This window comes from Lathyrus oleraceus, chromosome 2, assembly GCF_024323335.1.
Source record: "Lathyrus oleraceus cultivar Zhongwan6 chromosome 2, CAAS_Psat_ZW6_1.0, whole genome shotgun sequence".
Lineage (NCBI taxonomy): Eukaryota > Viridiplantae > Streptophyta > Magnoliopsida > Fabales > Fabaceae > Lathyrus > Lathyrus oleraceus.
Genome location: NC_066580.1, coordinates 2,285,920 through 2,301,270, shown reverse-complemented (window position 1 = coordinate 2,301,270; position 15,351 = coordinate 2,285,920). Strand labels below are relative to the sequence as shown.

Here is a 15,351-nt window from a genome sequence, read left to right as displayed (position 1 = left end):
CTCAGTTAGTACCTATCACTGCATCCCGACTTGAACTTAGAATTTTTACCTGAAGCACTCGTTTACACAAATTTTCTTTTATGAGCTTTTCATTGTTTTGCTTGAGGACAAGCAAAGGTTTAAGTGTGGGAGAGTTTGATCACACTGAAATTTACGTATTTTCGACTCCGATTTCACATGCATTCTAGTTGTTTTATTATCATTTTGTTGTGTTATTGTTATGTTTTTCTCTGTTTACAGGTTTTTACTTTAATCGGAGCCCCGATCGAGAAAAGGAGCGAAAAAGAGCCAAAAACCCTAAAATTCAGCATTTTACTCTTATGGCCTACCCAATGGCGGACGCCACAAACCAAGCCATGACGTGTCAAATTCAACTTCCATCAACTCCCACGTTTTCCCACTACTTCCACTAAGGCGCCCCATATTGTGCTTGTGGCGGGTGCCATGGCCTTGTGGCGGGCGCCACAAGAGGAAAAACGGTTCCCTCCTATTTTCAAGTGAAGGGCATCCAAGTCATTTCCATCTTTTTACTTGCTTATAGATAGAGACGCGAATTCACTTTTACAACCATCCAAACTTAGAGCAGAGGCAAACTCAGAAGCAACTTTGTTTCACTTAGGCATATATTCAGTATTTTATAGTGGTAATCGCTTCGCATTAGAGGGTTACCACAATCGTGTAATCAAGTCTGTGATAGAGTCTGTAATCGAGTTTGGAGCACTTTGGAAGGAAGTTAATCCTGCCGCCATTTTCTTTTCCGCATTGCAATTTACTCAGCCCTCTGATTGGAGCAGGTTTTTATTACTCGCTTTTACTTTATTTATTTCCCGCGCTCGCCTTTACTTTATTTATTTCCCGCACTCGCTTTACTTTATTTATTTTCGCACTCGCTTTACTTTATTTATTTCTCGCACTCGCTTTACTTTATTGATTTCTCGCACTCGCTTTAAATTATTTATTTCTTCGCACTCGCTTTACTTTTATTTATTTCCTCGCACTCGCTTTAAATTATTTACTTTCCGCACTCGCACTACTTTTATTTATTTTAATGCACTTTTACTTTACCATGTCTAGCTAAATTTATAAGGCTAGAATGTAAGGATCGTAATTAAACCAGTAATCCGTACAACTGTTCGTAGAAACACTTAAGGGCTATTTTAACTTTCAAATTAAGTTTTCCCGCACTTCAATTCCGTTGGGTAAGATCGAAAGTCGTCCAACGTTTTTTTTAAACTTAATTGTTTTTAACTATTTCAAAAACAGCGAAAGCGCTTTGTTTAGTTCATTAGGAGATTTTAACATTAAGAAGAAAAGAGATTTTAAAACTATTTTCGATGCGTTTATAAGTTTAGAGTCTAGTTCGTGAGAACCTCTTTTGGTTAAGAAATCCAGGTTATAATACTTTTCAACTTAGTCATGATACTTTATTTCTTAAAAATAGGTTTACTACTCTAACGCAATGCACACCTTTTTATAAGTGACAATAAGAGGGTTTGATTAGGGAGTACAACTCGGTTCTGAATACGCGAAAGCGACAATTCCTGTTAAATTAGTTCTTTTCAAAGTAGGAAACATTGCCCATAAGTAGCTCTACTAGCAAGTACTTGGATTATCAATTGATTACGTGAATTACATTCGACCCTGTCTTTATTAATTATATCCGAAACTTTACTTTTCATTGCACACTACAAAAAACACCTATTTCGATTGCCTTTGATAAACACCATAACAATAGATAACGATAGATTGACACTTGGTCTCTGTGGATTCGACAATCTTTTATATTACTCTGACGCATTTGTATACTTGCGAACACCGCATCAAGATATTGACCGCATCAGTCCTCCTCAGATGTCTTTGGATGATTGATATCTCTCATCCTTATACCGGTCTTAGATATTCTTTCTCCCTGAGCGTGTTGTTCTCTCACCTTTATACCGGTGTTTTGATCACATGTCTCTTTGAGCTTATTACCCAGTAACCGGTAATACCTCATTTGTCTCTTCCTTAGTTGAGTCCCTGTGCGGACATTCCCCACCTGAGTCCAGATTTTTATCCGAAGTATCCTTTATGGATAGTTTGTTGTATTGGCATATTCCTCATACATGCATCTTTGCGTCAACTCAAGTCTTTCCATTGATTTATGGAATCTCTTTGTGTCTCTCAGCAAGTTTCAAGTCGTGACCTACTCATGCATTTTCCCCTTTTGTTCCCCGGTAAAGTCCCCAGAGTTTCTGTCCCATTTATGAGTGTATTACTCCTATGGAGTTTCAGTTTCTCCTGGTTTCTTTTTCCTTTGTGGACACATATCCCCACAGAGCATTAATTTTTGCATACATACATTCGCATCATGAGGTCTCTTAGGGACCAAAATTTGTCTCTTTGTTATTATTTAAGCCCATTCTACCACGTCGAGACGAAGATTTTAACCTTCATATCTCCGGCTATAATGAACTTAAATAGGGGCATCTGTAAGACCCTAATTTTGACCCTAAGATCCCTCCTGGCATCATATCATTGCACATTGCATTTGCCTCAAGGATCGTAGCATCTTGGCTCCTTAACCCTAGGGTAGGACTTGTGTGAGTTGGTTTGAGACCACCAAGCATGCTTGAATTGTATATTATTGCTTTTCTTATTTTGTTTACTAGCCAAAAGCACAAAAATATGTCACTAACTTGTTTTGTTTTGAAGCTTGAGCAATCATGTGATCCAAGGCTCCTAGGAGGCCCCTATGCTCAAAGAATGGTCAGATAAAAGTGAAAGCAAGCATGAAAATGGTTCACAAAGCTCTCAATCATCATATATGCCTCCCAAGTATCTCAGTTTGTCAATTTGATCAAGATAAACCAAAGGGCTTGAGGATTGTTTCCCAAGGAAACCCTAATTCAACTATGCATTGACTGTGCCTTGCTCATGAAGCAACCTCAACCCATGATAAAATACAATCAAGGGAAGTTCTTTCATTCATCATTTCATTCATATTTGAGCTTATGTAAGTGTCCTTAATCATTCATTCATCAAGATTTGAAGTTTGGACTTGAGAAGTTGATCAGTCAATTCATCTGACTATTTTGAAATCCACTGAGACCTAAATTTTGATGTGTTTGTAAAATGAAGATGACCCCAAGAGTAAAAATGTTCTTAAGGACCATATGAACAACTTTAATGTTCATTAAAAATTGTTTTAAATCTTGGAAGGTCATCATTCATTTCAAAACATTATAGGTCATTTTGACTGAAACCCTAATTTTGGGTCAACTTCCTAAGGACCTAACTCACTCAGTTTTCATGATTTTGAGGTGGGATCAAGTGCATTGGAAATTTTACGATGTCTACTTCAATTGTTATGTTGGACAAAATTTCATAATCCTAAAATAAATACATGTGATAATACAAAACATTATAGATCACTTTGGACCAAAGTCATTGAAATGTGAAAAAGTCCAACTTCAAGTACCCATAACTTTCTCATAAAAAATCAAAATGATGCAAAATTTAAGTCCAAATTTATTTTCTTGAAAATATCTACAACTTTGATGTTTAATGTTTGCATCTTTGAAACAGAAGGGCTTGAAGTTGGTCCATTTTGGCAAAATTTCCATATACATGTTTTGCACCTTGAACTTCATGACCTATTTTCAATAATTTCCCAACTCCAAATGGATTTTTGTTCAACATAACATTTGTTTCTCATGTCAAGACCTTTCCAACCATTACCCACATGCCTATGTTTCAATTTGGAAAGTGGTATTTTCGAAGAGAAGTTTTTGGTTTAATTATGCATAACATATCAAAACTCCATGCACAAGCTTACACATTCCAATCTGCACGTCCAATTTCATTTGGCTGAAGTTTAGCACTCAATTGCCATTGCATTTGGGCCTCACATGCGTCTGTACAGGCCCATGCATGGAGGATCCAAGCTCATGCACACACGGATTTTTCATTGCTTGCATCATGCTTGGCTATAAATAGAAGCTCCATTCCACTTCAAAATCCAACCTCAAGGCGCCTGAACTGCTGCACAATTGAATCCCTAACCTTCACTCAAAGGAATTTTGATTTTTCTCTCAAATTTTTAAGCTCAGATTTCAACTTCATTGGTTGATCTCTGAACTTCAATTCCTAAACCTTGCTTCCTTGTTACCTCAAGAACACATTGCATCAAAGAATTGGAGTGGATCAATTCTTGTAAAGATGCACTTTAAAGGTTTTCCCTCAAACTGTTTTGATTCAAAACTCCTTGGATACTGATCATTTCTTGTGTTTGTTGGTACCTCTGAAGTCCTCATGTGAGAGGCAATTGATCTGTGCATTTAATTTCATGAATTGAGCAAACTCAGATTGAACACCATAAATTTCCATCTCAGATTTCTCTCTCCATAGAGATCTTGAGTGGAAATCAAGGTCACAGGGGTGATGTACATCACCCCAGCTTTCTAAAGATATATAGATCGTGCATTTTGGTGTAGTTTTTAAAACCTGCAAGTTTTGGTCGGAGCTGTGAATCTCGCCGGAGAAGACGGTGGTGTACACCACCGTCCCCACGTGGATGAGTTCTGGACCATTGGATGTTGTTTCCAGATTTAATCCTAGCCTTTGAATGTTATGACTTCATTTAATGCATCCTACCACGTGTTTGACTAATGTGTATGGTGAGCGCGCGCTTCCTGGCCATGTGATGATCCACGTCATTTAATGAGACAAGATCAGACGCTCCATGTTTTTTTCCATTTTCTGATTTTCCATTCTATTTTCTTAAATTCCATTTTATTTCAAAAATTCATAACTTCTTCAATTTTAATCATAAAAATATGGGACCAATTGCAATATTTCCCTTTTAAATTCTAGTTTCTGAAAATGATTTTTAATAATTTTTTGTGAATTTTCTCTTTTCTGGTTATTTTTAATTCATTTAAAATACTTTCCAATATTCAAAAATGCCAAAAACATTTTCTTAACATCTTTGAATGATGATGAATCTATGAAAAATATTCTCATCAATTTATTAATTGATTTGAGATTTATTTGAGATTTTAGTTCAATTATGTTATTTTTCTTCATTTTTAATTGTTTAAAATTAGTTTCTGTTTTCAAAAAATGATGAAATTTTTTGTCAAACCTTGTTTGACCATGTTGAACTTATGATGATCCAATTGGACTTTTCCAAGTTGATTTGAATTGGATTTGAAGTTTGACCTTTATTTGTTTATTTTAATTCAAGTATTATTTTAATTCCCAAAATTACCAAAAATATTTTTATTGTTTCTTGACTTCTAAGCTTCATCTCACTTTCGTTTACCATTGATTGATGTTGATTCCATTCATGTTTGATCAATGTGTGTTGGTTATGTCATTTAAATTTCAATTATGTACATTCCATTTCTTCTTCTTCTTCTTCTTTTTTCTTTTTGATCAATGAGTTAGTGATTGGTGGTTAGCCTTGACATATGAGGGGCTTAACCTTCTTTGATTCAAATCAAATTCATCTTGATCAAAGATTAAGTGAATTGCTTTGCATTAAGGATAGGTTGCTTCTTGGTCAAGCAAAAAACCTAAATCCATACAAGATCATTCTTCTTTTCTTTTGGCATGGCAAGTTGTAGGAGCTTGGCTTACTAGTCATGATCTCTAACTTGTGTTTGTTGCCTATAGTTTTATTGACCGGCCTCAGATAGGTGTGACTACAATATTAGTCCACTTACGATTGCTTAACATAGCGCTAAATTGCCTCATGGCACACTAACACTAACCACTAATGACTAACTTTTAATTCAAGCATTTAATTCTTGCAATTTACTTTAATGCAATTTAATTTCTTGCACATTAATTCATTTGCCTTTGCCCTTTGCTCACTTGAGCTTATGTTTATGTTAATGCAATTTGCCTTTTGCTCACTTGAGCACATTATTGTGTATATATTATTGTGTTTGTTTTGTTTTGTTTGTGTGAACCCAATGCAAATGGAGAAAGGACTTAGATTTAGGACCTTACCTATGCTAATGGAGTTTGAAGAGCAACTAGGCCTCTTTAGAGTGCTAAAAATTGTCAAAGAGCAACTAGGCCTCATGCCTTTAGAATGCTTAATCTTGAAGATGACATTGAAAGAACCCCTAATTCTAAACTCACTCTTGTCCATTCTTTCTATTGCATTGTGGAACTTTTTGATTTGTGTGTTCTTGTGTGCTAGGGATCCCAAACTTGAGCCAATTAGAAGAACCATTGTCATGGGCATCCAAGATAAGAGATACAAAAGCCAATTGGAAGATTCCTAAGAGCTTGATTGATTGTTTGCTTGATTGCTTGAGTTATTTGCTTATTGCTTGCTAAGTCCAAAGGAATGGAGCAACTTGGATCATCTTTATGATCTCAAGAGGGGAACTCCAAGTGGTTTTATTTCTCTTCCCTCATCTTTGCATGTTTAGGACCTATCCTTTCTCTTATTCTTTCCACTCTAACCCAAGCCAAACTTTTGTGCAAACATTAACATTGCTTTCAAAATTAGAAACCTAGGCACTATGCCTTTGATTTTTTTTCAAACTCTTTTCATAACACTTATTTTGAATTGAATCTTAAGTCAACTTTGACCTTATTTTGTGAATACTTTTCATTTGTAAATACAACTCACTCAATTGTTTTTTGTGGTTCCAATGACCATTGGTGTTAAAGCTTTTCATAAACATTAGCTATTAGGTTTGAGTTATCCTAGAGGTTGATATAATACTCACCTATATCCTTAGTGATGGATTATAAGTCTTCCATGCTTAGAATAGGGTTAACCCCTCACTAGCATTTTGACCAATCAGTTCACCAACTTCTTTTGAGATTTTTACCCCGAACTACGAGGTTTTGATCCTACCTTTTTAAGATGGTACGTAGGCAATGAGTTTATCCATTCAAACACAAAATTGTAAATAACTTGTATATTCTTTTCTCATCTCCCCAATCATATTTGCATAAATATTTTCACATATACCAACCTACATTACAACATTTGTAAAAAGGGATCCCTTAGAGTACTAAGGATGTTTTGGGTGCTTAAAACCTTCCCATTGCATAACCAACCCCCTTACCCCGATCTCTGACATTTTTATTAGCTTTTGACTTGATAAAACTTCTCGGTTTTTGTTCGCTTTCTAACCTTTCCTTTGGATAAATAGAAGTGTGGTGGCGACTCGAATTGTATGATTTATTTTTGATTTAGTCAATAAATCTAAAGGTGACGAATACCCCGCTACAACCACCATGAGTAAGTATTTCAATAAAGTGTTATTTTCATCGTTTTTTTCCAACCCTTTAGAAAGGGTTTTTTTTAGGTGTTCTCTTGTCCAGTTTTTGGAACGGTTCTATGTTTATCTCCGCTAGTGTCTGACGTTCGTTCTCAAATAAATGAACATCAAATGTATCGACTGCTGGAGGAGGTTCAATTAACTTTCTAACTCAGTGGATGAAGTGGTGAGTCCCTCTTACTCACAAACTTTCTAGCCATAGATCGTGGAATCTTATAGTTGTAACTTGTTTTTATTCCCCTATTTCAATTTTATGATGTTTGAGAAAATTGTTTGAGATTTGTGTTTCGTTTCCACAGACCAATTTAATGTTCCTTCCACTAAGGAAGCTTTTCTTGAAGGTGGACATGTTCCATATTTGCAATCACAAAGCTAGTGATCTAACTCATCTGGTTGTGTTATTGGATGAAGGTGTGGGTGGTACAAACAAACATTCTGATGGTCAAGTTAGTGATTGTCAGATATAAGGGGTATAAATATTGGTGTGTACTTTGATTTTAAGATTACACTCCCTTATATAGGGTTGTAGTAGAGTTTTTGAAGACTAATTACCTTTTCTCCAATCATCATCGTTCAAGCAGACATATGTTAGAATAAAATTTTTGTTGTTATTTAATGGTCTTGCTTCAATATTTTTCCTAGATCAGGTTTTTTCTATAGTAGGTTCATGCTTACCCTATATCATAGAAAATTGTATTAGGTAACCCATATAAGAATGATATCTCGTCTTATGGCATCATTGACCCGACATTATTATGAAATATCTTCATAAATATCTCCATCTTATTAGGATTCTGGTATTTAGTGGGCTTCTTCCACTTTGAGCTGAGATTATGTGCTAAGATTAGTTAGGAACAAAAAGAAAATCTAGTCTAGGAAATAAATCACGTTACAGAAACACAAAATGCCTTATGTCTCAACTCTTTTTACTCGTTCGAGTACTTTAATATACAAATCTATCAAGTGCATTAAATGAAGGTTTAGAAAATTAAATAGAAGATTTGCATAAAATTCTTGAAAATTTATCAAATGGGGATATAACCTGAATATTATATTATGTAATCAAAGAGAGAATTATAATAAAGTTGGATTAGACTATCAATCTGAAAAGAGTGCTAATTTGTATAAAATTTTATTCCCTTAAATAAGACCATTAATCACAATATATGTAAATGCTATTATTGTAGTAAACATGATCATAGTTTCTTATTCTTACTTCATAAGAAAAATAAATAATGAAAAAAAATATAAAATAGGATCACAAAGATAATGTGTATTTCACTAACATAGATGACCCAAATGACTTGGGTTTCAAATTTTAGAATTAGATAGGGGATGCAGGTATTCTTTACAGTCTCAAAATATCAAAATGATAGCTGAAAATGTTAGAGTTTAGTTTTCTTTCAAATAACATATTAGTCATCACTTCTATATCAATCCCTTATAATATTGATAGAAGAAGAAAGTGGTGTGGTTGAAATTCAATTATAAACATTGTTCCATAATGTATAATTGAATCAAGAATCAAGGATTTTAAACCAATTTGAATTGTCTTTCTCTTTCTTCTCTCTTTTCTTTTACTTTTTGGTTTTCTTATTATTCAAAAAATCGATCATACTCTGTTTTTTGGATATCAAGTCATCAAGAACAAAAGCATGTTATAAAATCAGTTAGAAAAGGAATATCATTCAAAGTGATCCAGCATCATCGATAACTTATTAATGTATAAATTCATTGAACAAGAAATTGATAGCAAGTTTACATGCAATGAAAACGATATTTTGGAGCTAATAAAAAAATAAAGAACCATTAAAATTATCTCAGAGCATTTGGCATTGACTGAAATATTAAAAACCATTAAATCTCACACTGAATCTGTTTTACCCAAAACTTTCAAGTTTTTTGAACTTATGTTATAATCATTCATCAAAAGTGATCCAATTTATAACAAAAATAATATAATATAACCATCTATCGATAATAATAAATACTTAAAACAAGTGGAAAAAAACTTTACCACAAAATCATCCTAAAAACAAAATAATATACTTTCAAAATAAAAATGATAAAGCATGATTCATAAGATGAAATCGCTTGCTAATTGTCTTTTTTATTATAATATAATAATTATCGCATGTGCAACGAACTATAAGTAACTTTGAAAGTAAGAGAAGTTCTAACAGCTATTATTGATAAATTTAAATAAAAAAATACAACTATTTGCTTAATGCTCCACAAAACATTCTTTTGTTATAAATTCCTATCCGACCACTACGATTAAGTTGCCATTGTTTGAAACCAAGGTGCTTAATTGTGTTGGTTTTTAAATCCACCCAAACTAATTCAGAGTCTTCTTTTCTGAAGAATATTTCACCCTTTTTCCCCACTCCGATAGGAATTTCAAACCAAGGGAGCGGCCCAACAGTGAAGAGTTTGTACCATGATTCCTTGACACCAAATTCACCTAAAATTAATATATCAAAGGTAGATATATTTAAAGTATGTATGTTTTGATGATGTTTGAACAAGACAATGGAGTCATTTAACACTGATAATCCCATCCACCGCTCTCCGGAGAATGAGGGAATGGGTGTGTTAATGAAAACCTCATTGCTCAAGTCAAAGGATATTAAAGATGCTCCAACATACTTATTTTCTCTATCTAAATTTAACCAATGACATACTCCGTCAAGGTATACTCGAAAAGTCCCAAAGCCAGAATTGTACTTAACACAACTAGGCATATCAATATCTAACTTCTTCCATGAGTTAGTTTTTAAGCTATAAATCTCCCAAAAGGGTTTTAATGATTCATCTCGCCCTAATAATAAATCTCTATCAGATGGCCAAACAGTGTGGAACTTACAAATAATAGTTGTATTACGAACCAACTTATAATCATCTGCAACATAGTCATAACCAAATCCATTGAGATTAAGATAAGTAACAAAACTAACTGGAGCATCAAAATTAAGGGTAGCAGGTGGGGAAAATGACTCAAAAGGGCTTAGAGGAATGATCTTCAATTCATTGGTAGTTGGGTTCCATAATACAATTTTGTTTATAAGAGGTTCTTCAAAACAAAGTATGCCATTAGCACAACCAAAACCAAGAAATTTCATGTGATCGATTTGTTGTGGCAATTCTAGCTCTACCATATTCTCAAAACTCTCACCGGAAAGAGAACACAATTTCTCGTCATCATGAAGATGTAGGATGAGAGATGTATCATCGTTATAAGTATATTTGGAGAAGAAATTGTGGCGATACAAACTCATGAAACTAGGATTGTCAGATAAGAGAGACCATGACTTACGCACACATTCAAATCGTTTCAAAGATTTCAAAGGGAGTTTTGATAAAATGGATAATGCAATATCGTCACTTATATAGTTGCTCACCTTATCATCGGTGACTTCCATAACTTTCTCCATCTGTCAAATTATACAAAAAACAAAAAGGAGTCAATTTTATGAACAGGATAATAGAAAATTCTGAAAGCATAAATGTGATGCTAAATAAATATTCAAACAAAAAATTACATGAGTTTAACCATTATCAAAATTGCAAGCAAATGATAAATTAAAGAAAGAAAAATTTGAAAGATTAAGAGTAAAATGGCGTACCAAATTTGTAGGTCTCTCTTTTCTCTTCCGCAGAAAGGTTCAAGCTGATGTTAATAAACAATTTAAGCTTATCGAAACAAAGGTTATAAACAAGAGTATTTATAAGGAAAAATATTGGAGATTAAAAATCAAAATATCAAAATACATATTTCTTTTAGATAAATTTTTATACATTTCTTCTCGTTCTTCTAGATAAAATTGAATGAGCATTAATTAAAGTCAAGTTAAGTCAATAAAAAGGAATAATCGGTAGTTGAAAATTACAAGTAGTCTTGACAAGGATTTGGATTTTTCTCTATCTATATTTTTCTAAATCTTTTTTAAATGTAAATCTTTATAATTTAATTAATCAAATGATAAAATAACAAAAGTCATTATACTAATAAAAATATATTTGAATAAAATTTCTTTAAAAATGGAAAATATAATTATAAATAAATAAATTAATTAAAATTTTGATTTTTTGACCAACATATAAATAAAAGACAAAATAACCCAAATTTTTAATGAAATACAATAAAAATTAAGTATATATTAATTGATTTTTTTTTTCAGTATATAAAGCATTCAAAGATCTAATTTTTTATCATAAAAAATAATTCATAAGAATAATTAGTTAAAGTTTATTTTTTCAATATAAAAAGCATATTCAAAAATCTATTTTTTCTCTAAAAAATATTTACCAATATTAAATTATTAAAAAATTATTCTTTTAAATATATAAAGCATAGTCAAAGATATATTTTTTTTATAAAAATATTTAATATTAATAAGTTATTATTACTTCCGTTACTTTATTTAAGAGACAACTTATTTTTTAAATTCATTGAATAATCAATGTATTTGGTCAGTTTAGAGACTAGATACATTGATTATTCAATGAACCAAAAAAGTGGGTTGTCTCTTATAAAAAAGAAACAAAGGTAGTATTTATTTTTCAATATATAACGCGTACAAAATAATCCATCAGTACTATAAATAATATATTTTATGACAAAACTTTCACCTCACTCAACAAAAAACTGAGGTATAGTTCGATGACACTCCATGTTTTATTTTTTATTTTTTAAATACAATATATTACCTTATTTTTTTAATATAACCTATAGGAAAAATAATTCAAGACATACTTTGAATCTCAGCAAAATCAATTTATACTATTTTTTCTTTAATTTTTTTATTTATAAATTAAATGATATATTTCTTAGGTTTCTTTAATAACCGAGGGATTAGATAATCAAGTTTTACTATAAAGCACCCATTAATAATGTTAACTTGTTCTATTGAGGAACATGTTAAAAAATTTACAAATAGAAAATTCATATTGAATAGAACAATAAAATCATTAACTATAAATTTGTATTAAATTCAACACACAATTTTCAAGATTTTTTACTATATTTATATCTTATCCTTAACATAACTCATCTACGGCCCCTCCAAACTCGTACATGTTATTCTTTAGGTGTTTTTAATTTAAAATTTAAACATATTGAAATTAAACCCCATTTTATTATAAGAGATTATGTTCAAAAGGGTATTTTTAATTTTAAATGTATATATACATAAAATCACTGAGTCCATATCTTTACAAAACCTCATATTGAAGATAGATTCAATTTTATTATGAAAATTCTAAAAATGGAATTTTTTCTAGAATAAAACAACAATATGCATAGTCTCTGGAGAATCAAAATAAGTCTCTAAGATAACATGACTTTAAACAAGTTAGCCATATGAAGTTAGAAGGTTCTCTAGGTCAGAATCCCTCTACGACTTTTCTGTCTTTTGGACTCATGATTTAAATTAATGGTTGAAATCAAGCGTAGTTTTGTGTGGGTTTAAAGTAAGACAAACGTTCTACACTAAGCCACATGAACTTTGAAGTGACCCCTTAGGAAACACTATTTTTTGGGTAAAGATTAGATCATTACTTTCTCCTCCATTGTCAGTATGTATGTGTTTTCAAAATTTATTTTAATTATTACTTTTCTATTTAAACCCGCTTTCACTCACTTCCCACGCACAATGTTGCTATTTTCACAACCCACACTTTAAATCTTTAATCTTCAAAGACTCTCTCTGCAACTTAAACCATAACCATGGTTGACTAAAAACAGTTCAACTTCAACAACAAGAGCAACAATCTCAATAGGACGCCACCATGGATAAAGGCAATCCTGAGATATGGTTATCTACATTGGTGACTTGTTTAGAAGATGTTAGCAACAAGATAATCTTAAACAAAAGTATTGAGGAAAGGATCAACTATTATTAGTCAGAAAACATTACAAATATTGAATCAATTTCAAAAGTAAGCAAAAGCATACCAAGAGATTACATCTCTCAGACTACGTCTGCAGACCAACCACCCATTCTAAGGAAGGCCGTGTTGTCCTCATCGGTTTCTGATCCACTATATTCAACTGGCTTCTTCTTCTTTTTGATGTTTTTCATCTTTGAAACTGAAGTTCTTCATATCACAGAAGCTCTAGAAACTAATCCAGCTTGTGTTCTTGCACCTTCACAGGTTTTGAGCCTATCATCTTTGTGCTTATTCCCCTCAGTATAATTGGATTTCCAAATAGCTTTGTTGACATCTTGGGAAGATACCTTCTTAGATTTCTCAGTAGATTTTATCATATTATCAATTATGAGAAGAGTTAGATGAAAAAAAAAGGATTGTAATCTTGACTGTAACAAAGTCTCCTTTATATAGAGAGTTTTGGGATAAAGAAAAATCTACTTTATTTAATGTGCTCCAATTGACAAAGATGAAAGAAATTTTCTTGGTCATCAATCACATCTCCCCAAGTTTGACTGTTACTTATTCTCTCATATGATTGGATTAATATTGGACCATCTCAAAAATTGAGGAGATGTTATCAACTATTTTATCCAAATTACCACCATTTTTTTTACTAGATTGATTATCATTATGCAATGTCAACTTCAAACATATTTTTAAAGTTTATTTTCATCTTATGTTATTCATTTTTATTGATGACAAATGGAGAGATACATATATGATTTTGATATATCTTTATCCTATAATAAATCCCAAACATGCTATATTTTTATGCGTTATTTTTTTTGGAGATTTATTAACTAAGAAATCAAATTTGTGTTGGTAAGTTTATCAACCAGGTGTCGTACCCATACTTTTGCCTCCCCTTTTCATCTTTTTACTTTTCATCTGATCCATAACTTAATATTCATCTTCATTCATATGCATCATGCATACATGTTAATACAAGCATCAATAGATTCAAAGCTACTAATTGATTCAAACTAGGGTTTTGTCTAAAGAATGGGGGATTGCTCACCACATGGAATATAAACCCTAATTCCATACCCTCTAGGATCTTGATTATTAGAGTTTACATCATGAAATTCACTTGTACCAAAACCCTAATTCTTGGGTGTGACACTCATTGGACTTGTGGTTAACTTTATGAACTTGTGTTTGACCACTAAACCCTAATCAGGGAAGACTTATCCCTAGTATATTTAATGGCTTGACTTTTCACTCTGTGCTTAATAGAAACTCTAATTCAGGCCTCACAGTTGACTTCGGTCAACCGTTAACTTTTTGGTCAACTAGTTGACCAAAGTCAACCACCCATCTAATAGGCCCATTTGATCCAAGTCACACCTTAGAATTTGTTAACCATTGGTCTTTCCATTCACAGTTAATTTTCAAATTTTAATTTAACTATTTAATTCGAACGTTTAAGGGTCTAAACCATTGTTCTTAACTAGGCCCATTCCAATTTATTATTCATAACAATTTTCAAATCATTTTTCAACCAACAAATTTCATTATACATTCAATTTAATCTCTAATTTCTAACATTCAGTTTCGTACACTTAACTATCAAATTTCAACCATACAATTCACATTACCAATTTCATTCATAATTAACCCTTTCAAATCCATTTCAAGTTAACTTTCGAACTCATTGTAATTGACTTTCAAAAAATATTTCAAACAATTTTCAATATGACTTTTAATTTATTTCAACTTTTTAAACCTTTTCATTAACATTTTAATAACCATTAACGTTTTAATTAACATTGTCATTAATATTTAAATTACATTCTAACTATGCATTCAATGAACTTTTGTTAATTGACATTAAAAAAAACATTCCTTACACAATTCAAACTCTTCAATCCAATAAATATTCATTGTAAACTCTCAAGCTCCCATTAACAATCTTCAAACGTCTAATTAATTTCCGACTATCATTTTACACATTCAATAAAATTCAATATAACTTTCCAATTCGATCATACATTCCATAAACTACATTTTCCCATAATTCAATCCCATTCAAAATTATCACAATCTACACTCAATCCCCATTCCCTAAGTCAATTCCAAATAGTCCTTATGCATCTAAGCAACTCAAGCTAATTTTCATTTTGCT

The 15,351-nt window shown here is 32.0% G+C and overlaps 1 protein-coding gene across 1 annotated transcript; it reads right to left on the bottom strand.

Moving 5' to 3' along the window:
- Positions 1 to 9,630: 9,630 nt before the first annotated feature.
- LOC127120990 (F-box/kelch-repeat protein At3g06240) lies at positions 9,631 to 13,561 on the bottom strand. Its single transcript, XM_051051608.1, has 3 exons — positions 13,403 to 13,561; positions 9,977 to 10,726; positions 9,631 to 9,756 (listed from the first exon to the last, which is right to left on the bottom strand). The coding sequence occupies exons 1-3, from the start codon at positions 13,559 to 13,561 to the stop codon at positions 9,631 to 9,633; spliced, it is 1,035 nt and encodes a 344-aa protein (XP_050907565.1).
- Positions 13,562 to 15,351: the final 1,790 nt, after the last annotated feature.